This window comes from Protopterus annectens, chromosome 6.part0, assembly GCF_019279795.1.
Source record: "Protopterus annectens isolate FY-2018-M chromosome 6.part0, PAN1.0, whole genome shotgun sequence".
In the NCBI taxonomy this organism is placed as follows: domain Eukaryota; kingdom Metazoa; phylum Chordata; order Ceratodontiformes; family Protopteridae; genus Protopterus; species Protopterus annectens.
In genome coordinates, this window is record NC_056737.1 from 1563668987 (window position 1) to 1563694386 (window position 25400).

The following is a 25400-nucleotide window of genomic DNA, read 5'->3' on the forward strand; positions in this document are numbered from 1 at the left end:
ACTCTGTCCTTAGACAAGGTATGATAGGTATGATAGTTTCAAGGTCCTGAGAATGTTGGCACCAAAGACTTTTTAAGTACCACTGAAGTTTCCTCATATGCATTCTGGTATATGGAATTAGTAGAATGCAGGAGGCCATGAACCCTAGAGCTGGCAGGATTTTCCTTGCAGATAGCTGGGTTCTGGTGGCCATTTCAGTGAAGTAGCCTGTCAGATAGGTGTGTTTTTCTGGAGTAAGGAATGCCATCTGGGATGCTGTGTCCAAGCTTGCTCCCAGGAATACAATTTTTTGACTGGGGACTAGTTTTGTTTTCTTTTCATTGATAGTGTACCCCAGGGAGGTTAGAAGGTGCTTTACAAATGTCAGGTGCTGCAACAGCTTTTCCTAACTGTCTGCCTGAATCAGGCAATCGTCCAAGTAAGGGTAAATTTGAATCTTTCTCTGTCTGCAATAGGCAATGGCTGAAGCCAGGCATTTTGTGAAGATTCCGGGAGCAGTGGATAAGCCAAAGGGAAGTGCAGAGAACTGACAATGCATAGATCCTGCCCTGAAACGTATATATTTCCTGCAGGAGTCCCTGAAAGGGATGTGCATTTAGGCTTCCTTTAGGTCTAGGGTGGCTAACCAGGCATCTTTGGACAGCATAGGGAGAAGCTGCTGTAGGGTGAGCATTTTGAATTTTGGTACCACCAGGAAGGTGTTTAGAATGGATAGATCTAAGATTGGGTTCCAGGTGTCCTCTTTTCTTTGTACCAGGAAAAGTCTGGAATAAAAACCTTAGCCTATCTGTTCTACAAGAACAGGATGAATTGCCCTTATGGAGAGCAGAAATTGAACTTGGTTTTGTGCCTCTGCCCACTGGTTTGGAGGAAGGTCTGGGAACACTTTTGGGGGTTGGCAGCATGTGGAAATAAAATTTGTACTCCTGAGATACTATGTTGAGGACCCATCAGTCGTTGGTGATGAGGTCCACATTTTTGCATGGTGGGCAAGTTTTCCTCCTAGGGGCACTACATAACCTATCCCTGAAGTTAAGCAAAATCAGGATAGGTTATATTTAGTAAGCTTATGCTGAATGGGGAAGGTCATGGGTTCACAGCCCCCCCCCCCCCCAACATCAACTCCAGCTGTCAATTTATTTTTAAAGGCATACTTTGACAAAACAGGAAAAATAGAACAGGCTTCAGTTTTAAGCACTGCTTATATTAATTTCTTCATTGGCACCTTAGTTGTAAGAAGAATATATGAATAATGTTGCTTCAGTCTTTCCAGGAGTCAAGAAAGAGTAGTAATAGATGGGGTAGTACAATGCCAAGGGGAGTTACTTTTTGTCCTATACATCTTAGTTTGTACTGTACTCTACTACTGTGTAATGTTTTATTTTAGTAGGGTACATTTAACTTGTTATACTCAGTTTTAGTCTTATTGGTAATATCAAGAGGGGGTGGTATTAGGTTCTAGGGGTTTGCACTAAACCAAAAAGCAATATGAAGATCTCTTTTCTCTTGGGTTATTCATGATTTCTCATCATTTAATGCATCCTGATACTGTAATGTATTTCCAACTGGTAATACTTGTACCTTCCTATTGGTCATATCTTAAAAAATATAATGATTTAGAATTTACTGTAGTTCCTTTGTTTTCATGCTCAAGGAATTGGTGTGGCTTTCAAGCAGCTAAAAAAATTAGTTTGTCATCTTCTGCACTTGTTGAACACTAAGGTTTTGCTTAAGGGAAACTCATCTTAGGGATAATCATGTATGCAGCTGTAATAAAAGACTGGCTAGTTTGGCTGAGGTGACAAGAAATTACATTAATGTTATGGGCATAGCTATTAATATCAGACAGGTACTAAATGTACAAGTTGGTAAATCAAAATGAAAAGCAACATGCAGGGTATGAATGCTTGAAACATCCTCTCAAATTCAAAATCTTTTCCTGATAGTGTTCGCTTATACACCAGTCATTTAAATGCATCTCATTTTTGCCACACTGCTGAATGTCCTCGCCGAGTTTAACTATTCAGACATATACAGAGTGAAATAGGTTTCTTAAGAAAAAAGGAGATAGGAAAAGTGTCTCATTCTGTTCCTTAACATCACTGCAACCATACTAGTGACTCAGATTGTCTTGGTCTGGGTTGTATTTGAAGTATACACTTTGTAAATGCTGTACTTTGGGACTTTGATTATGGCCTTTGCCTCCAAGCAGGGCCAGCCTTAGCTAAAATGGAGCCCTAGGCGAAGTAGTGCTCTAGTGCCCCTTAAGTCGCACCCACACCATACTCATGAAACAGCCCTATTTGCCCCACATCCACAGGAAGGATCCATCTCTGTTAGAAATGCTACATCAAAAGAAATCCCAATCCCCTCCGCACCACATGCTCCAGAGACCTCAACCTCTTTACTACAATCAACAGAACATGCTGGAGGGACAGATTCATAACCCAGAGACTGCCCATGCTATGGTACAGATTTCCCATACATGTCAAACAGAGCACCTCACTGGCCGTCTTCAACAGAAATCTTGATGAGTGGATGGGAAACAGAAAATTCACCCCAGGGATAACTCCAGTGGCTCTACTTGACAGAGGCAATGGGAACTAAGGTCAAGTGGCATGATGCCAGGGTAATCTTATGGGCTAGGCTTGTAAAGGCTCCAGAGCCATTAGCCTAGTACACACCTATGAACCTATAAACAACAGCAGGACCCCTAGAACCAGGGTCCCCCAACAATCACAGGTTTCGCTAGTGCTTAAAGCAGGCTATGATTCCACACCATTTTCACACAGATGTGAGAATGTCTTCAGATGACTGACGCTGGCTGATTATGTTTTCATGGCAGTCAGCCTCTTAGTAATGAATAATGCAAATAAGGACCCTGGATATGTACTGTGACACCAGTATATCAACAAAACCATAGATATTTTAAGGACTATTCTAATCAATAACTGTATATACATGCCTTATCTGTTAACATTATTGAAAAATAATGTATGTATCTAATAAGGGGCTGACACCCCTCTCCCAATACCTCTCAACCTCTGAGCTTTAAAAATCATATTATAAGGTCAGAAAGAAGACCAGAGTCTTACTTTATACAATAGAACTTTATATGCTAGACCCTATATAGTTCCTGGAAAGGAGTTTGCATGGGTTGTATTTATTTGTTTGATAATGTACATACCTATAAATGGGTCTGCCATTATGAGGAACATCAGTAAACCGAGAAGGAGCAAGACAATCTCTGAGGGCCAAAATTATAATGCACTGCCTAAATCATACCTTTAAGAAGTATGCCTGCAAGAACAAGTGTTTTCACATATTTTCAGTGACCCATGGCACATCAGACTATTTAAAAAGTCATACACAGTTAGTAATGAAAATAGTTTGATATTGGCTCCTGAGCAATAATGCTCACATCCAACAGGGGGACTGACACCCCCTCCCTGCCATATTGCATATTTCAAATAAATATCTATCAGAAAATACATAATCAAAGTTAAAAGCTATACTGTATACATTATATATCTTCTCCACCTGCCCCACAGTACAAAACAAACTACCATTTGGTGGGTGTCAGCCCTCCTGAAGCATTTTTTGCATTAATTTCTATTGATATGTATTTTAATCATTTTTTGAAATACCACAACACATTATCCCTACAGAAATCAACCAGCTGTCCCAGATCTTGCAAAATGTTCCTAATTTTGCCTCTTGAGACCCCCCCTCTTTTTTTAGTTAAAAATTGAGAATTATGCTCAGATATACCTTGTGTTCTAATAACGTTTTAAGTGAATCGGAGTACTATTTAAAAAAATATTCCTTATTTTGGTCTTCTAATTTATTGATATGCATAAAAATATGTCACTTAATGCAGTACGAACGTTTTTTCAAGCGAGGAACACTACAAACTGAGAGTCTGTGGAAAACATAGCAATATACACACACATACCTACTCTCTCATACAGCAACATACACATACCTTTTCTTTCATACAGCAACTAACAACTAGTCTAAATTCCACACACTCCTACTCTCTCAAACAACACACAGACATGTACTTTCTCATACAGAAATAAACAAAACAACTATTTTAAATTATACACATACATCTACCTTCTCTCTGTTAGCAGCACACACATACACACACTCACGCACCTTCTCTCATACAAACAGAAGGGGTTATTGAAATTCTATATACACACGACCAGACACACACTCTTTCTCTCACATACAGTAACAAACAGTATGAATTACACACGCATACACTTACTTACCATCTTTCTAACTCAAACTGCCACATGGACTTAGCCCCCCTTCACAGAACTGCTAGCTTAAAATTTGCGCGCGACTGCAAACTGAATTTACTTCCACACTGGCATAAGCACGCATGATTCTCATTTAAGGAGAAGACGCTAATACCGCAATTGACCTGCTGCAGATGTAAAAGTGGGAGGGCGCTCACCCCCCATGGTTCCGAGTCGGAACTTCCGACGCCCTTGTATTTTTTTTATTTTATTTTAATTAGTTTCGTTAGTGCATTCTTTCTTCCCAGCACCTGCTGCAAGCACTGGGAAGAAAGAATGCACTAATTAAAATAAAAAAACAAATAAGCCAAAATGCGCCCTTTACGAGGCCGGCCTGTAAGGCGCCCTAGGCGGTCACCTAGTTCGCCTATGCCTAAGGCCGGCCATGCCTCCAACACTTCTAACTGGTATAGTAGTTAATTTGATTGTCTGGTTCAGGGTACATGTTAATGCACCTTCTCTTGTTCCTTCTTTGTTTAGTTACTCTGCAGTTTTGTACTAGAGAGGAGAATGCTCCTGTAAGTTAGTTAAGGCACCGTGTAGATGCATTGTCCTTGCTCTCACTGGACTTTTGGGCATCACTTATCTATGAGAGGGATAAGTTCCAGGTGAGAGCTGGTTTTGCCCTTTCACTTCTGAGAATTAGAGCAGTGCCTAAACAGCAGGCTTTCCCCGAAAGGAAAAAGTTCTAAGGGAATGCTCAACACTGATCTAGTGTGAGGCTGTTATTGGTCTAGTGGCGGTGACACTGGCACAGTATGCTAAAGGTTTTGGGTTCAAGTCATAGGTGGGACCTAGTATTGTCCTTCTACTTCTGTGATTTGAGCACTGCCCAAGCAGAGGGCTTTCTCTGTGTTTGTAATTTGACCTCATCTATGACAAAAAACAATGATGTTTCAGCACCTTGGTCAGTTCTCAGTAGTTTCAATAGCACACACTTGGAGAAAACAGGAATACTTTGTTTTTCAAATAAATTGAGTCTTGCTTTTTCTCTAGTGCATTATTATGCACCCTGGAATTACTAACAGTTTGAATTTGCATTCTCTGCGAGTCCACCATATAATCAGTACTTCTGGAAAATGATACTTAGTGAATGCAAAAATTAAAAAAAATTCCATTGGTCAAACCATTGCCAGTAAGGCCTTCATGGCCCAGAGCAGTATAGCCAAACTATAAAAAGCACACAAAAAGACTGCAAAGCATGTGGAGTGGGGGCCTGCATCATCTGCCAGCACATTAGATAAACTCAATGTATGTGAACTCCAAAAACTTATGCCATCTAGTGACGGAAGAAATTAAACATTATAAAATCAGTTGAGGAGGGGGCATCTCTGAAAGGAAGTACATTATGTTCAATAAAATATTCCTGTGATTAAAACACACATTACTGCAGCTGTATATGTGTATTTTAGTATTTTAGTAAATGAACTGCAATACATTTGCCTAGTTTGTCTACACTGTATTTGCAATCATTGCTTTGAAATTTATAATTTTCAACTTTAAAAAATCTAAAATAAAGCAAAAGTGCAGAATTTCTATATTTACCTAGAGCACAATCACCTCGTTTGTCTAACTCATATCCCACAGGACATCTGCAAGTGAAAGATCCTTGGATGTTATGACAGATTTTTGGAAATACACATGGTTCTTTAGTCTGGCATTCATCCACATCTAAATAGAAAAAAAAAATGGAAGTAAATTAAACAAATAAAACAATGCAGACCAGAAGGCATCTGGTAGCACAAACACTTCTAGCAACACTACTACCTCTTTAAGTTGCTAAAAGGCATGCTTATTTAATAAAGTTACTCAAGGTATGTGTTAAAACTTCGTCCCTTACAGTACAGAAATTTGTGATACAGAATTTAATTTATGTTAACTTTAAACAGTCTCCTGTGCTATCACTAAGTGATGTTAAACATTTATACTGTGCTGTTGCACTTACAACTTAATAAAATATAAAATCTCATATAAAAAGGCCAGGATTCCAGAGTGTGTAATGTCACATTCAATAGCTCTAACCATATTAGACACTTTAATATAGAACTGTAGTTCCTGAATTCCCACCTACCCCACAATTAAAAGGCAGACGCAGTGATATGGGTGTATATTACCATTAATCAAATACAACATCAACTGTGTGTGAGTTACAAAGGACAACATTTGTTGTTGAGCTTATATTCAGTTAGTGGAGCTGTGTACTGCAAAACTGGGAGAATGCACAGCTATACAGACCAGTCATCATCTTGTATAGCAGCAGTCAGAGTCCCTTATCCACCTGAAACCTGTTCTAACAGTTATTGCAGTCCACATAATCCATACTCCCTGGTTTGTCAGCAAGGAGAGTTGCACCTAATCACTCCAGTCTGGTGGAAACTGAAGTCTTCCCTGACTCTCCCACTTTATTAGAAACTGGACTCCTCTTGTATATTCACCCTTTCATAGATCTGCTTTAACATGTCTTGTGTAGTGTGAATGTTGATCAGTGTGGCTGCCACCACCAGCATGCCTATGTGGCAGTGAACATTAATTTCCTCAACCTGCCTTTCTTGGCAATGACTGGGCCTTCTCTTCTCATGAACCTTATTCCCTTAAACCACATATCAAACATTTACATATTCCAAGTACCTCCCTTTCTCCCTCTCTCTCTCTCTCTCTCTCTCTCTCTCTCTATATATATATATATATTTGCATGTGTGAGTATGTGTGTGTGTGTGTGTGTGTGTGTGCATATGTGTGTGCGTGTATGTGCATGTGCGTGTGTGTGTGTGTGTGTGTGTGTGTGTGTGTGTGTGTGTGTGTGTGTGTGTGTCTATATGTAAACACACATCAAGAACACATCATGTCAAGAAATGGAAAAAACTTAATAATACATCCAGCTGAGATAAACCCATGCAGTATGCAAGCCTGCATGCATGCATTAATCTACAAAACTATGTAAAAGACAGTGCAAACATAAAAGAAAATGAAAAGAAAAAAGAACATTCACCCAGACTATCAACATGAAAATATTGTAATTAGAAATGTTAAATGCGAACATTTCACAATAATTTTTATAATAGTTTTTCAGTTCAAATTAAAATAGTAAATACATTCTTTAAACATGTAAAACTACTTTTCTTGAAATTAAACAGTTAAAACATAGCTCATTACATTCATTTAATACTGCAGCAAATTAATTTAAATACACACTAGACATGAGAAATTGAATATACATGTTAAAAGCCCACATCACAACAGCATCCAAAGGACATGCATATGAGCTGATAAAATTACTTAGAAAACTTGCATTATGAATGATGAATTTTGATAAAATGATTGACTAATTTGACAGGACTTATATTTAAAACACTTTTCATAACATCATTGAGTAACTGGAGGTGTTCAACATTAAGCATTAAATGCCAGCCAAGCTCCTACTTCAATAAGCTGTCAAGATTGTTTTCTCTTTGGCTTAATTTGATATGATCTACTGCATAGAATAAAAAACTTCTTAAAATAAGTATAACCAGCTGAATTTTTGTAAAGGGCTTTACTAATTGTCTGAACATGGATGGCAGAGTAATTTCAAATATAAGTTGTGCCAATTTCTGTGTCACCTTACCAAGATAGAAAAACTTAAAGCCACATAAATGTCTCCTTCCCAGTTGTAGTGATATACTGCTGTTGAAGCTACAGACTTGTTAAGTTAAAAAAAAAAAAATGAGAAATGCCATTCATAGAAATCTAGAGCAACAGTAGCAACAAATGCAGGAAAATTGAATGTAGACCTACTAGTGAAAAAAACAGCTTTAGTATGATGATTCTTTTATTTGAAAATGCCTTAATTATCACTTGTGACACAGGCAAACTTACATTTATATACAAGAAAACAAACCATATTAACACATTCACAGTTACAAACGTTATACATCACATATATTCTTCTCCACAATATAATCAATCCAACATTATATAAGTTGGTCAGTTCCTACCTTCCCTTAAACATCATTCCTCATCCAAAACATTTTTCTGCATGTATTGTTCTTACATTTTCAATTTTTTTCTATGCAATTTGCTCCTACCCTTTTCTAAAGATACCCCACTTCCAGCTCTTTCATCTCTGTTGTAATATTCACTACTTCAAATATGGTTGGTTGACTATGATTTCCATTTTCTAGTAACTGCTTTTTTGACAGACACCAGAATTAAACTTAATAAGGCCTTACTGTGTCTGGGCAATTCAGAACCTGTACCCCAGCTCAAAAAAATAATTTCCCTAGTTGCATCCATTTGCTCACCTAATATCTTCAAAAGAGTACTCTCTAGTGACGTTTTAAAGTCTGCCAACTCGTTACACTCCCACAACATATGTTCCCAGCTGCCTCTTTTTTCCCCACCACACCTACTTCTTCTTTTCAGGCTGCTTACAGGATAAAAATACCTATGCAAACACTTCCAAGCAAAAATCCTAAATATTCTAGACTTTGTTGCATATTTGGGAGCCATACACATGTTGTCCCATTATTTATTTTTGAACTGTTATCCAATCTCAATTCCCAATCTCTTCTAACCCCCTCTGAGTGATTCCTATAGTTATTATAGAATATTTTAGGTATTTCACTCTGGATTCTCCTATCGCTTTTTCTTTGTCTATACCCTGGTATCCTCTTTTTTGTTGTCTACACCCTGGTATCAATCCCTTGTAAAGAAGGCAGTCTCTAGCCTGCAGACCAAATATTTTATTTGTCTCTTTCTACTCTATTACATTTCCCTCTCAAGTTATTTCCTCCCAATACATTGATTCCTTTGCCAGTTTTCTGCAGTTAATTCCTCTCCTGTCTTGCCTATTCTCTGTAACTCTAACTGTAGTCATCACTATTGGCAGAATCTCTTTTCTCCATTCTTATGTTGGCTTAGTTCTTAGAATACTTTTTGCTACTTTATGTATATAATATTCCTCTTTGACTGTTGCTATTCTCCTTAAGGATCTGCATCCAAAATCCCACTCTGTCCTTATTTCTTAAATTCTCCATCCCCTTCTAGTTTGAATTATAGTTTTCAGCTTGTGTTATGTATTTGGCCTTTAACTGCATTGCTCTAAATATCTCTTCAAATCAGGTAATCTTAAACGACCTTGCTCTATTGGAAGGATCAATGTATCCCACTTTACCCTTGACCCCTATCCCTCCCAGATAAAATCCTCCCACTCTTTATTAATTACTGTTCACAGCTTATACTCTGGTTGATGAAAGCATGCCTAACCTGTATATAAAGCTAAAGGAATTAACCATTTTCTCCGCTTGCATCTTGCTATTCATATCCATAAACAAGAGTTTCCAGTTTCTCAGTTTATGTAATCTCTTTCATTTAGCCTCTTCCACGTGTCCTTAGCTGCCAGAACAGAATTCTTTTTTAACCCATACTCTAAATACTTCATTTTATTATGCCCCCATAAATATGTGTATTGCTGAACAAATTAATTTGTGGGTACATACCTTACATCTATAGCCTTTGTGTTATCTTCATTAATTTTATATTCCAAAAAGACTTGAAACTGACACAGAATATTCTACAACACTGAGAAGCCCTTTTCTGCTTTTATCAGGTACAAAATATTATCTGCAAAAAAAAAAAATTGTTTTGATTACTGTACCGATTATATCATTCAGTTTCTGATTTCCTTATTTTCTTTGCCAATGAAGACAACAAAGGGGAAAGGGATACCCATGCCTATTTCCTTTATGCAGACACAATTTATCAGAGAGGAACCCTCACACTTTAATTTCTGCCTCCTATCCTTCATATATCTTTCTAATTAACATTATTATTTCATAAGGGAATTTAAATGCTTCCATTGCCCTATTCATAAAATCCCAGGTTACTTTGTCAAATGCTTTCTCTGCATCAAGACCCACAAACAACAGTGGCATTTTCTTATATTCTGTATCCCCCTGGATCATCATTGTTCTATTAATGGTGTCAAATGTCTCTTCTCCACAAAATCACATTGATCCATACCTGTCAGTTTTGGCAACACCTTTGACATCCTTTTAGCTATTATAGAAAGAAACACTTTATAATCATGATTTAAAATTGAAATGGGCCTATATTAAGCTGGCTCTGATGGCTTTTTAGTTCCTTTAAGTACTACAGCCACCACTGCTTTCTTTCAGGATGTTGGTACTTTCCCTCCTTTTAAAATACTGTTAAACAAAGCCTTCCAGATCTTTGTCACTTACTTCCCTACTATCTTCCAAACTTCCACAACAATACCTGCAGAATGATTACACATCTCCATTTTTATCTCATCTCTTCTTAGCATAACTGTTAATTGTTGAGCTTCATTTACCTTTAATCATGGCTTACCCAAGTCTTCCATAAATGTTTCCATTTGTGCTTTTTTTTGATTTCCAGATTTCTCTGCTTTACACAAAATTTTATAAAATTTAAGAAATACCTTGACAGGGTCTCTGATTATTTTTCTTGTTCTAGGCTCCCTAAGGTTAGCAACAACCCTTTCTACTTTCTGCTGTCAAAGTTGTGGTGCTGAAAGTTTTTCTGTTCTGGAGTTATTAATCTTTCTGAATTCATGCATATTATCTAGGTAATCTCTTATTTTTCTTAAGCACTCGGCATTTATACCTCTTCTTGTTTTGTGAGATCCCACTTATTATGCAATACCTTAACCTTTGTCAGCTCCTCTAAATAATTCTTGTTACTTCTTAACTAAATCTCCTTTTCTTTTATTGCTGCTCTATTTCTAAACTTCCTAAACTCCACTTTCATTTTATCCCACTCATTAGGTATAACTGTTCTACCTTCTGTAATAACTGTCAAATAATTTCCACTACCCATGCCTTAAATTCCTTTCTTTTTAGCAGGTAGGTGTGCAAGAGTCGGTGTCTCATTTGTACTTCATTACCCTGCATTTTTTTCTTGGTTGTTATTGGTGCATGATCTGAAATTGTTATTGGATATGTGCTGACACTTTCAATTAAATGCACATGTTCCTGCAAAATATAATTTCTGTCTAGTCTAGTCCAGTTATTTACCTTGGGGAATAATATGTAAATTCCTACTACTGAATTCACATTTTTTTCATACTAAATATTTTCATGAATTTCTTTAGATACTTACCCTCTTTTGTTATATTTCCCTTCTATGTCCCACAGATACATACTCATTGTTGCAAATCAAGTTTCAATAAATAATATTACCTGCTAAAAGCTAATTATTTCTTCTAAAATTTTCTTAAGCTCCATAACAGCAGTTTTATTTGGAATATCAATCCATGCCACAGTAATTCTCCTCCCTAGCCCCTTACTGCCTCAAATCTACAATTACATTTTCCCCACTTCTATCACTATTGGAGTTCCTCTAGCAATTAGTATAAGTACTCCCCTTCTTCTGTGTCACTGATACTGTACTGAATATTCTTCCTGAAATCCTTTCTTTATCAAATTCACATGCTCATTCCTTTCCAAGTGTGCCTCCTGCAACATTACTGTTTGCATTCTGCATTTCTTAATATAATTCAATACTCATCTTTTTGTCTATACTCGTGAGAACATTCACATTCCAAAATGATATGTGTGGTGTAGCCATTATGATTGTCACCTATTATATATGACAGCTTTTTTAAATGTCTATTTCCAGGTTATGTGTTACATGCATCAATTAATGTTTGGCAGGTTGATCTTTTATACAGTTGATCTGATGTCAGTTTTCATTCATTCATCAACAGCTGGGTTCAGACCCAACCCACAGATCTGACTCAACCATTATTTTAGCTCATGGCCACTAAAAAGCTCTCAAGCTCCTCCCTTATTCATAATGCATCAACCCTTAACATACCTCAGATCGTGTTTGCCACTTTCACATTTGGACATGCTAGTGCAGCCTGCTTTTAGCATTGTTGCTATATTTTTCTGTTGTTGAATTTTTCCTGCTTATATATATTTAGTCTTTCTTCGCTCTATGATTATGTCTGAAAAAGGTGAAAAAGTTCCATCTGACTTCAAGAAATGCCAGAAATGTGAGCACAAGTTGCCCTTGTCTGATGCACATAATTTTTGTGTGCATTATTTAGGTGCGGACCATTTACAAGTCGATTGCTCAATATGTAAGGCTTTCAATCCTAAAGCCATCGCAGATAGAAAAAAATACATTGATCCTAAAAGGTATATTGCAATCTTCATTCTCAGAGGCTATTTCTGGGGCTCAACCTGCCCCCCCCCAAGTCTAAACTTAAGGAGCCTTTTTCAAAGCTTTCTGGTCCTTCTTGCTCTTCAACACCATCAACAGATCCTACTACAGAACCACATAGGAAGAAGCAGCTTAAGTCAGATTTCAAGACTTCTCTGATCCAGCCAGCTTTTGATTCTAAAAAGGCCTTCTCAGATCCTAGCTTGTTGGATCCAAAGCCTTTACCAAGAACAAGACACTCTCCTTCAGTAGATGCAGTGCCTTTTAGGGTACCCTTCTCTTACATTGAGTCAATCCGGCACTCCAGGTTGCCATTGGTGACTTCCTCTTGTCCTCTAGAAGTCTGACCAAAGCTGATGTGGACCAGATGATTAGGAAATGTCTCTTGGTGCAGATACAAATACCCCTTCGGGTCAGGAAGTCCTCATTCTCACTATTCCACTAATCTCAGCTCCTTCTCTGATCCGTCATTTCATTTTTGAGCTCCTGGATCCAAGTCTGCCAGGACCATATGGGTCAGATCTGAAGATATTAGTATCTGCAGCTCTCAGACTGCCTCTCAGTGCACTGGTTCTGATGGATTCAGAGCTGAATGACTCTCAGAGCTGTAGCATTTCTGTCAGATCTAAGGCATTAGAGTCAACTCTGAATTTGTCACAGCCATCTCTGCCCCCACAGCCTCGGCACTGGACAGCTCGGCTTTGATCTCTGCCTCTGTTGTAATGCCTTCAGAGCAGGGGCAGCTGATGGGGCAGAAGTGTGGCTTCTTGGCTCCATCGGCTTCTTTCTCCCTGGTACATTCTGCTTTTGAGGTGGTGAAGAGAGTTTTCTCTGCTTCTGCTAGACGGATGGTCCCTACCCCCTCAGATCTTCCCTCTAGATCCCATGTGTCTCTGTGCCTTGAGCCTCAACATTCTACACCACAGGGACAGCCAGCCCAAAGTCTCCAGGTTACCCAGCAGGGTATCACCATCTCTTATACTTCTCCAGAGCATCCCACCAAATAAGCCCCTAGAAAGTGCAAGAGGAGGCACTCGGCTTCCCCTCAGGAATCTGTCACCAAGGATACTGATTTTAAATGAAGGGAAAGGGTCCCCAAAATCACCACCTGAAGACGTCTCATTCAGAGACATCCTTGAGATCCTTAAGCAGAGAGGTGGTTGGTCTACCGACAGTCCTTCCCCAGAGGAATTGGTATTCCTGGAGGCATTTGGGCATGGCCTGTCTACCTGCTGGGTAGCTCCACCCATTGATGAGCTCATTGACTTGATCTCTAGGCTGGCATGAAAGGAACATGACACAGTTTAGCCAATCCCCAAGAGACCATAACAGATTTTGGCACCACCTGTAGGAAGGGAGTTCTGGAGCAAGGAAGTGCCAGTACATGCCATGGTCATGGCAGCAGCCACCAAGAAGAATCTAACAGAGCAAAGTTCCTCTGTCCATCCCTCTAACAGGGATTCTATGGCTTTGGATAGATTTGGGAAGCATGTAAACACTTCAGTGACTTTTGTCCTTAGGTTGCTGAACTACTTGCCGCACTTTATGAGACTTCAGTGGGACCTGATTAAGGAACTCTCAAAATCCCTCACAGTTGGTAGCCCTTCAGTCTATCTCAAAATTTTCCATGCGGCTTATATCTCATGTAGCTACAGGTACCTCAAGGGCAGCAGGTTCAGGCATTGCCATTAGGAAGCATGCCTGGATGTGCTTCTGTGACTTTGTGGAGCCCTTCAAGTCCTCTTTTATCAATGCTTCTGTTGAAGGAACCTCCTTATTTGGCCCCAAAGTGCAGGACACACTCTTCAGGTGCGACTAGAATGAAAAGACCCTCTCTGCAATGGGAGTACCTTTTTTGACCCCTCAGGGACCTTCTCCAGGAACCAAAGAGGAGGATGAAAATGTGGTACAAGAAATGCCATGGTCCTTTCCAAGTTCCCCCAGAGGTAGAGGGGGAACTCAAATGGAAGACATCACCCATGCAGCAGAGGAGGCCAACAAAATCAGGGATCTAGACATTCTTTCTCTAACAAACCATAGCAACACTCCTGAAAGGAGGCCTGATTGTCTCCCTATGGAGGTAATCAGGGGGTCATTTATCCCTGCATCTGACAGCCTGGCTAGATATCACAAAAGATACTTGGGTGCACAGGATTATTTCCAGAGGTTATGTAATTCCCTTTTCCCTTCCACCTCCATCTACATGCAAATTTACCGATGTTTCACCCAGTCAGAGGAAAGCAGTAGCACTTGAGATACAAAAGCTGCTAGAAAAAAGAGTCATCCAAGAGGTCCCACCAGACCAGATAGAATCAAGAACTAACTCAAGATTCTTTTTAGTGCCAAAGAAAACAGGGGACTGGAGACCGATTCTGAATCTCTGCAATTTGAGCAAGTTAATTCAACATTCAAAGTTTTGGATGGTCACTGTTCAGTCCATCCTACCCTTTCTTGGGCAAGGACAAGTGCATGTGCTCAAAAGACCTTCAGGAGGCGTACTATCACATAAAAATGAGCAGACAATCCAGAAGGTTTCTATGCTTCTGGTTGGGAGGCAGTCATTGCCAGTTCAGAGCACTGCCCTTTGGTCTCACCACAGACCCCAGGGTCTTTACCAAATGCATGGCAGTGGTAGCAGCTCACTTGAGATTGCAGGGAATCTGGGTGTTTCCATATTTGGATGACTGGCTCATTACAACCCCAACCAAGCCTCTATTAATAAGAGCACAACATCAGGTTCTCCACACTTGCTCCTATCTCAAAATCACAATAAATTATGGCAAATGTCAGTTAGAAACAACTCAGACACTGGAATTCATCGGAGTGATCTTCTACAACATATCAGTCACAGCTTCCCTTCCTCTATTGAGAGTACAAACTATAATATTCCAGGTCAGAAAAATAATATGCAGTACCACAATCTCAGCCCAACTGATCCTTCAAGCCTTGCGGATAATGTCAGTGGCTAGAGTTCTAGTTCCTCTAGCAAGATTTCACATGAGAATTTTTCAGTGGATACTAGCATCACAATGGTCGATTCTTTACCAATATATGTCAGCTCAGATAAGAATCACTCAGGCATGCAAGATATACCCCTGGTGGTAGATTCAGTCAGATCATGTTTTACAAGGTTATCCCTTCATTCTCCCTTAGCCGAAGGCCATAGTGACCATGGATGCCTCCCAAATTGGGTGGGGAGGCACTTTGTAGGGAAAACTGTCCAAGACACTTCGTTCCCCAAACAGGCCAACATGCATAGCAATGTCCTGGAAATGACAGCAGTGCTCTTAACACAGCAAGCCTTCCAAAACTCTCTCCCTTTCACGACAATTGTGATCCAAACAGACAGTATGCCAGTGGTTTGGCACATCAACAAACAAGGAGGAGCCAGATCTTACCACCTGTTCGAGAAGCCCTCAGAATGTGGCCACGAGCAATTTCACCCAAATGGTTTCTGATAGTAATGCACATTCCAGGGAAATCCAATGTGATAGCAGACAAACTGAGTAGGTCCATTCTACTACATCATGAGTGTTATCTGAACATAAAAGTGGTGGAAATGATTTTTTGCCAATGAGGATAGCTTTGTTGCAATCTCTTTGCATCTCCAGCACCAAAAGAAAAGCAGGAGAACACCAGAATAAAGTTTATAGCGTAGGTCAACTTTATTATTTGCTATTTGTCACATAGACTTCATCAGAAACTGAATGCCAAACAACCACCACTCACTTTTAAATACATTTTAACCAATCAGTTCCCATTACCGATTAATACAATTGTTTTTCTCATCTTACACCATAAAAAACTTTGTTAAAAAACAGCATATTTTAATGCTTAATTAACAACTATTTTCCTATTTTTAAAAAAAAAACACTTTATGTTAACCGTATCATTGAGGCCAGGAGAAATATATGAGGCTAGCCTATGTTGCCATTCTGCTTCCCTCTGTTCAACCAGGTTTCTAAACTTACCTCCCCTTAAATCCTCTTGAACAACTTGCAAAATGGAAAAAAATATTTTTTTCCAGTTCATGCACTCAATAGAATGCTTGTACAAGGCATTTCTAGGGTTTTTCTTCTTTATAGCATATTCATGTTCTAAAATTCTCTTCCTTAGAGCCCTGGTTGACATTCCTATATAAAAAGCAGAACATGATGAACAAAGGGCAATGTATACAGTGCCCAAGGTACCACAGTCGCATCTTCCCGGAACCTTTAAGGTCCTCTCTAAATGTATTAAAAAAAGATATGGACCTTCATGGATAAACCTACATGATCTACATCCCTTACATTTAAACATGCCTGCTCCCCCTCCAACAGAGGCTCTTGACACCAAACTGCTGGATTCAAGTATATATTTAATGCTCAAACTCCTTCTATAAACAAAAGAAGAACAATCCCCGAGAACCTTAGCTGTGTCACTATTTCCTAAGATAATCCTCCAATCATTGCAAAGGATTTTACATATGGCTGGATTATCCACACTCATATCCAAGCGAATCCTTGGAGCATCCCTCTTATAAGGCCCCCAACCCTATCCAAAATGGATTCCTATTTGGAAAATCCATTAATTAGAATTGGCGGAAAATCCACCTGCCTCTTAGAAATAACCTCATCTGCTGCTTGACTGAGCAATTCTTCAGGGTAATCCCTATCCCTAAATAAATCTTTTATAAATTCTACCTCATTAATAAAATTGTTTTCATCTATTATCATATGGGAGACCCTTATAAATTGCCCACGTGGAAAGTTTTTCTTCATAAAATGAGGATGAGCACTATTAAAGTGCACATAACTGTTACAAAAAGTGTTTTTCCTGTGGATGCTGCTTAAAAATATTAATGTTGTCCCAGTCTATACTCACATCTAAAAGAGATACCTTGGATTCATGTTCACCTATAACAAATTTTTAAAAAGCTGTACTGTGACTTAAAAATTCCATGTACTGTAAATTTTCTTTTTTGACAGTGAAAAACAAGTCATCTGCAAACTTCTTATAAAAAACAATATTACCATTGCGTTGTTGCCTCACAGTAAGACGCTGTCCGGTTCAACTCTCAGAGCGTTTTCTGCATGGAGACATGCGTGAATGGGCGTACCTTCGTTGAAGGTTGTGCGTCAGGGCTGGCAGCTCGGTACATAAAAATCAACTGCCAATCATTAGCGGACTGGAGTTCCGCTGTGGCGACCCCTAACTGGGAAAAGCCGAAAGTCACAACAACAACCAAAAAATGGAACTTTAGGCAGTATTTCTAAATCCCAACAGCCTAAAACAAAGTTTGAATAGATAGGCCCAACTGTGGTCCTGATCCCAACCCCCTTTAATTGTTTCTAAAAACCACCATTAAAAATGAAAAAAGAATCCTCCAACAAAGTATCTAGTAAACATGTGTAAACCGTAATATCATGGTTGGTTAAAGCACTACATTTGCCCAAAAAACACCTGATATAATCAACACCTTCCTTCTTAGGAATACAGGTGAAAAGAGAAACATCTACCATTCATAAAATTAAATCATCACATAAATCACTTGATGAAATGGAAAAAGACCTTAATTGCTCTAAAAAATCCCAAGAGTCTGCTACAAATGATGGTAATGCCTTTACATAAGGTTTACAAATATGATCTAAATATAAAGATATACAATCTGTAGCACTTCCAGAACCAGAAATAATGGGTCTAAAAGGGGGGATTAGTGGAAGACTTATGAGGTTTGGGTATCCCAAACAACACCCCTATTCTAGGTTGTTCCACCTATAGAAAATTAAACACCTCATCATTCAAAACTAACTCATATAAAATGTTGTAAATACTAACATAACTCTTAGTTATGTCCAAGCTAATCACTTTCTTATACTCCAAGGAATCTGATAAGATATTTTCAATACAAATGTTGTAATTCTATACATTCATCACCACAACCCCCCACCCTCATAAATCTTAAGTCAGTCTTGTTGACCAACTGAAGCAAAGCCTTGTTTTCACTTATGCTTAAATTATATTATTATTATTATTGTGCCTTTTTTCGGACAAACCTTTCCTAATATCTTTTGCACAGAAACTGTCAAACATTTTAACAGTTTGTACTAAACTTGGATTATATGTAAAAGGTTTAGCCAAAGAAGTTTTACAATTAACACCCTGCAAAATATAATTCAAATTCAATTTCCATGTGTACACTTTAAGTTCAACCAAAGACTTGGCTATGTCAGCCCTCCTACCTGGCTGGAAATTAAAACCAAGTTTTAAAATGTTTTCGTGATCCTCTGACAAAGCAAAGTCAGAGAAATTAAACACCGAAATGTTACCATTAACAGAAAGACAATGTCTCATTTCCAACACTTGCTCCTTCCCCTGCTGCGTGTCTGGTAACCTTTGCTCCTGCTCCGATTTCTGCTTCCCGAACGATGAAAACCACTCTATAAAAAAACTTTTTTACTGGAGTTAACAGGAGTACCACTACTAACCCCTGCTTTAACATTTCCTGAATTCAATCTGCTCCGTAATTGATCTTGTTGCAGGCCAACACTTGTTGCTGGAACGTTTGTCTTCCACCTTACCACCTGCTGAATGTTATCACTTCCGTCTGTAGTATTCTTAGATGTTAAGCTGATATTGGAGTTCTCCGTTGTTTCTACAGAACTCTCATCAAAGACTGTACCATCAGATCGACCATTATCTCATGATACAGACCTAAGATCACTTCCAAGATCTCTTCCAGAGCTAGTTCCGTTGGTAACAAAATCCTTATAGGGACTAATGGCTTTATAAACTGCTACGTCCCTGGCTTATTTTCTTCCCTAAACAACAAGTTCAGCAGCTTCTTTGCCCTAATCCCCCCATTGGGGGAATCATGGAGGGAGGCTTCCTCCTGATCTCCTCTATGCTTATCCCCCAACTCCCCCAATCCCCAAGTTTCTGCAGAAAGCTGTCCAAATGAAGAGCAATGTCATCCTCATTGCACCATACTGGCCTCGACAAATTTGGTTCCTCTTTCTTTGGCCTCATCTTATTTAACCACCTTGGATTCTGGATCCAGTTCCAGACCTCCTGTCTCACCTGGCAGGCATGATTCATCCGATATCTCAAACCTCAAGCTAACAGCATGGTTTCTCCACTTCTTTTAATAGCCAGACAACCCATGCTCTCATCCCCTGTTCTTTGTATTCAATTTTCCCATAAAGCTTCTACCAGAAAACTTTCAAGGTAAGTGGAAAATATTTGTTTTTTGGGAGAATTGGAAACATATTGACCCCTTTTCTGCCCCAATACAGACTTTTCTAGAGTTTTTGGTGACAATTTTCAATTTTGGTTTTAAGAAAAATAAAAACCTTAAGCAGATCCTTTGTGTTCTCAAGGTCTGCACTAATAAAGTCCATGATAGGATGGGAACATTCCCATGTCAGCACTGTAAGGCTTATAAATTTATAAATAAGGATATCTGTTTTGTACACCCTGTGACTCATAAGAAATATGTACCTAGAGTATTGGCTACATGTCTTTCTCAGAATATAATGTATCTAGCTACCTGCATTTGCTGTGCCTCATTCTATGTAGGCAAGACAAATTGCAGGTTAAAGGATAGAATTTTGAGACATTTATCAGCAATAAGATTACGAGACAAGCACAATGCACTGGCTGTGCACACAGAAAGTTATAAGGGACATAGTTTTGTTTTTCAAGAACTACAGCATATTTGTGCTGATATTAGGAAGGGAGACATTGTGAATAGCACCGAATACAATGAAACTCGATGGATCATTGAACTGGGAGCAAATAGATACCCTGGTCTTAATGATGTGGTGCCTTTAAAGCCAATACTCAGTAGGCGTAGACCATGTATTAATTTGCACTGATTGTTTTATTGCTTTTACTTTGTGATTGGATGATTTGTCTTTAAAATAATACTATTTAATTGAATGTTGTATGTCTGAAGAAGGTTTTTTTTACCCAAAAGCGCTAACATTCAACGTTGTTTTAATAAACGGTTTGATTCAGCCTGGTGGTCTGTGGATTTATCTTTTCTCTGGATTTGTGCTGTTTTAAGCCACAGCCTTTTGGTTTCTGTCCACCTTACTTTAGTTCCTGTCTTCTGTTTTTTGGTGGTGATACACAGGCAAAGTTATGGAATTTGCTGAACAGGCTTTTCAACTGATGATGCCTGTTACTAAATCCTTTCATGATAGGATGAAGAGTCTAATTTCGATTGGTGATAATCTGCTACTGAATACTGCATTTATGAAAGATTTGTGTCAGCCTTCCAATACTCTAGGAAGAGAAAACAGTCAGTTGTTTATGGAGTTATACAAACCTATGGAAAATTAACTGTATCAGTTCAAATGGTTACAGTGGCAGCGTTTGCATTTGGAAGCGTGCATACACTTCTGCATTGCTCCATGGGGCATGAGGGTTTTGTGCATGCCCTCTTATGGTGTCCGACATCCTGAGCTTTTGGCTCTCTGGCAATCCATAAATTTAGAGACTAGTTTTCAGTATGCACGCCTCCTAATAGACTATTTTTTCCAGAGGAACAGAGACTTATTAAATCTATAGAATATAGACAAACTGAAATTATGAATAAGTTCTCTAGTGATGACTATATGGTTAAATTAGACAATTTACACCATACCCTTAGTGCGTATGATGTTAAATTTCAACATATTAAAATGAAGAAGCTTAATAGAGATTACTCTGACTTTAAAAGTGGTAATATCTTTGTATGGCCCAGGAATAACGTGGCTGTGAATAAGCACAACCGAGGTCCGATAGTGAGAATGGAAAGGGAGCATTCAGAAGAGCAGTTTACATCTACTCCCTTGGGAAATCAACTACAGAGGGGTGTAGAACAGTGGCCGACTGCCATGGTGAATGTTTTGGCATCGGCTATACCTGTAGCACGGAGGAGATCTGATGATGTTCAAGGTGTGTCAGCTGAAGTTACTACTCCACCAGTAGAGGCTGCTGCTAACTCTGTGAACCTATCAGGTACTAGTCGTTCAGTATCTGGTGTGGCTATGCAGGATATTGACATAGGTGTCTATACAGGAGCTAGGCCTAAAACACTGTATTCACAATTGTTTTTGCACCCTTTACCTGTCCCCATGAAAAAGAAGAAAGAAAGAAGGCAGGAGCCTCAAGGGCAAATGTCGTTAAAGCGTTCGAGCAGTCGGGAATGGAAACAGAGAAAAACCTTGGTTTGACTACAGGTACTGAACTGGTTTTTAATTTATCTAGTCATGAGTTGTCTGATCTACAAATCTGATTGCTTAATAAGGGCTTAAACTTTGTACCAGCAAATAAGCATGTATTTACAAATTTGGTCATCGAACTTAAACAATTTGGCAGAAACCTACAGTTAAGGAAAATGTTTGGTGAAACTGACAAGGACAATCGAACTGTTGGTGTCAGGGAACCAAGTTTATTTATTCCTAACATTAACCCTACCACTGAGGTGTTCCTAAGAACTTGTGAGGAACAGCTACACTCACAGAAGGAATATAACTGTAATAAATGTTTTTACAATATTTCTCATGATGAGAGGGAAGCTTTGATAGCTCTGTGTAACAATCCTGATTTAACCATATGACCAGCAGATAAGGGAGGGGCTATGGTTTTGATGGACACTATTTGGTATAATCACAAGGTTGAACTCATGTTACAAAGTGATACTACCTATACTAATATTGTTACGCAGGAGGTTGATGGTATTATTACATCTGTCAAGAATACCTTAGTTGATTTTAAGTTATTGGGTATCATTATGGAAGAAGTATTTAACTTTGTGTTTATTGAGTATCCTGTTATTCCTATTTTCAAAGCATTGCCTAAAATACACAAAAACTGAAAAGATCCACCACTCAGGCCAATTGTTTCCAGAAGAGGGTGGGTAACTGAAAATTGTTCTATGTGGGTAGAATACCAACTTAAGCCTGTGGTAACTAATGAACCTAGAATATTGAAGGATACAGCGCATTTTCTGTCTAAACTTTATGAGTTTTTGAATGCTCAATCTTCCTGTAAACCCTATCTACTGGTAACTCTTGATGTTCATGATTTATTCACCATGATACCTAATGTTTATGGTCTTTAAGCTGTAAAGAAAATATTAAGTAATTACGATCTCATGGTATTGCAAAATGCACAACAAGTTTTGAAATTGTTAGAACTTGTTTTATGTCATAATGTTTTTCTTTTTAATGGGCACTATTACTGGCAGAGATGGGGAGTTGTCATGGGCACTCCCTGTGCCAATTCTTATGTAAATTTGGTTTTAGCCCAATGGGAAATGGATACTATCTTTGCAGCAGATCATGTATGGAAACAATATTTAGCTTTTTATACACATTTTGTTGCTGACGTGTTTTTCTTGTGGACAGGTAATATAGAAGATTTAAATTTTTTTTAGATTATTTAGATAAATCTACTAATTTCTTGTCATTTAACATGAACTACACCTTTAGGGAGATAGACTATCTTGATGTTAGACTAGAACAACCCTTTGATGGGGTTATACACACTAGGGTTTACAGGAAACCATGTTAGAAAAATATTTTTTTTATCCAAAGACAGTATGCATCCCAGTTTTGTTTTTGACAATATAGTGAAAGGGCAAACACAGCGTCTATTCAGACTCTGCACGGATGATGAGATTTTAACATATGAGTTAGATAATTTTGCCAATAGACTTATGGACAGGGGTTATAGGGGGGATAGCATCAATGAAATAATGGTAGACACAGTTAGATTAAAAGAAACTGAGGCAGCACCTTGGATGTCACAAAAGGGGATGTTGAATAAACACAATAAAATACCCTCACACCAGTGACAGAGGAATAGACACTTTGGTACACGCTGTGACTCATAAGAAATATGTACCTAGAGTATTGGCTACATGTCTTTCTCAGAATATAATAGCTACCCACATTTGCTGTGCCTCATTCTATGTAGGCAAGACAAATTGCAGGTTAAAGGATAGAATTTTAAGACAAGCACAATGCACTAGCTGTGCACATAGAATGTTATAAGGGACATTGTTTTGTTTTTCAAGCACTACAGCGTATATGTGCTGATATTAGGAAGGAAGACATTGTGAATAGCACTGAATACAATGAAACTAGATGTATCATTGAACTGGGAGCAAATAGATACCCAGGTCTTAATGGCGTGGTGCCTTTAAAGCCAATACTCAGTAGGCTTACACCATGTATTAATTTGCACCGATTGTTTTATTGCTTTTACTTTGTGATTGGATGATTTGTCTTTTAAATAATACTATTTTATTGAATGTTTTATGTCTGAAGAAGTTTTTTTTACCCAAAAGCACTAACATTTAACGTTGTTTTAATAAATGGTTTGATTCAGCCTGGTGGTCTGTGGATTTATATTTTCTCCGGAATTGTGCTGTTTTAAGCCACAGACTTTTGGTTTCTGTCCACCTTACTTTAGTTACTACAATTTTCATTGAAGGAACTAGCTCCTCAACCATTACAGTTCATCTGGCAGTCATCTTTTCATATTGGATTTGAGAACTCTTCCCTGGCCTCATCCAAGCCTTATAAAGCCTTCTGGAAATGTATTCTTCCCATGAGACCTTCTTATAAACATCCAACTCCACCATGTGACTTAAACCTTGCACTGCAGGCCTTGATTCATTCCCCATTTGAACCAGCAGCAAAATGTGATCTTTTAAGTTTTTGACCTGGAAGACTCAATTTTAGTAGCGATCACTTCAGCCAGAAGAATATCAGAGTTACAAGCCTTGTCTTTTAAACATCCATACCTGATTTTTCACAAGGATAGAGCAACATTATGAACTATTCCTTCATTCCTTCCTAAGGTAGTGTCAGAATATAACATCAACTAATTCATCAATCTGTCAGTTTTCTTTCCTAAATTCAGAAATAAAGGTGAATATACACTACACTTATTAGATCTTCACAGACAATTGCATTTTTTAGTTACTCACCACAAAAGATTTTATAAGAACAGACCAATTATTTTTCTTCTTTGTAGATTCAAAATTGGGCAAATCAGTGGCAAAAGTAACACTAGCCAGATGGTTGGCTGACTGCATAGCATTTGTCTACAACAAGTTGGGCTTGTCCCTACCAAAACCATTAAAAGCCCATTCATCTAGGTACATGGCTACTTCTTCAGTGTTTCTATCTAGGGTTTACATGGGCAACATACATGCAGCTGTAGCTTGGTCCAATCCTCATACATTTATTAGTCATTACAAACTGGATCTGGTCTCAAGGGAAGAGCAGCTTTTGGCTCAACTGTCCTCAGGAATATCCTTCCTTAGAGTCCACTCAGGATTTTAGGTAGCTGGGGACTCTGTCCCAACTGTTGAGGAATGAATGAAATTTTACATCACATAAATAAGTTATGCACTCCCCATAATGTTCCATCTGTGTTGTCCATTTTCTTTCTTCCTCAACTTCTCCCACAACAACCCCCAACCTCTTAACAATTGATTTCTGGAACAACTCGGAATTATAAGGACACCTCTGTCCTTTATGTTGAGCTCCAGATTATGGCTTTCTTTAGCTATAATATTTAATAATATTTCTCAGACTTGTAAACTAGCAAACAAGATCTGAGGTATGTTGAGGGTTGGTACATTATGGGTAGTGGAGGACCTCAACAGCATTTTAGTGGCCATGAGCTAAAATAACTGCCAAACCAGATCCTGTTAGGAAGAATGGAAATGGACAACACAGATGGAATGTTATGGTAAGTACATTATTCTTTTTTCTTGTCATCTCCATTTGAACTGAAGTCACATTTTACTGATTTTTTTTAATGAAAACCCTCAAAAAAAAAAAAAAAAAAAAAACGCACCATCACAGCACCCCCATAATATATGAACTTAAAACAAACACATAAAACTATGTACATCTT

General features: G+C 38.4%; 1 protein-coding gene across 1 annotated transcript in view; it reads right to left on the minus strand.

Moving 5' to 3' along the window:
* Positions 1 to 25400, minus strand: part of HEG1 (heart development protein with EGF like domains 1) — a 556295-nt gene that overhangs the window by 154610 nt on the left and 376285 nt on the right. The window contains exon 4 of the mRNA XM_044075011.1: positions 5856 to 5981. Within this exon, the coding sequence (XP_043930946.1) occupies positions 5856 to 5981 (126 nt within the window). The remainder of the gene's footprint in view (positions 1 to 5855; positions 5982 to 25400) is intronic.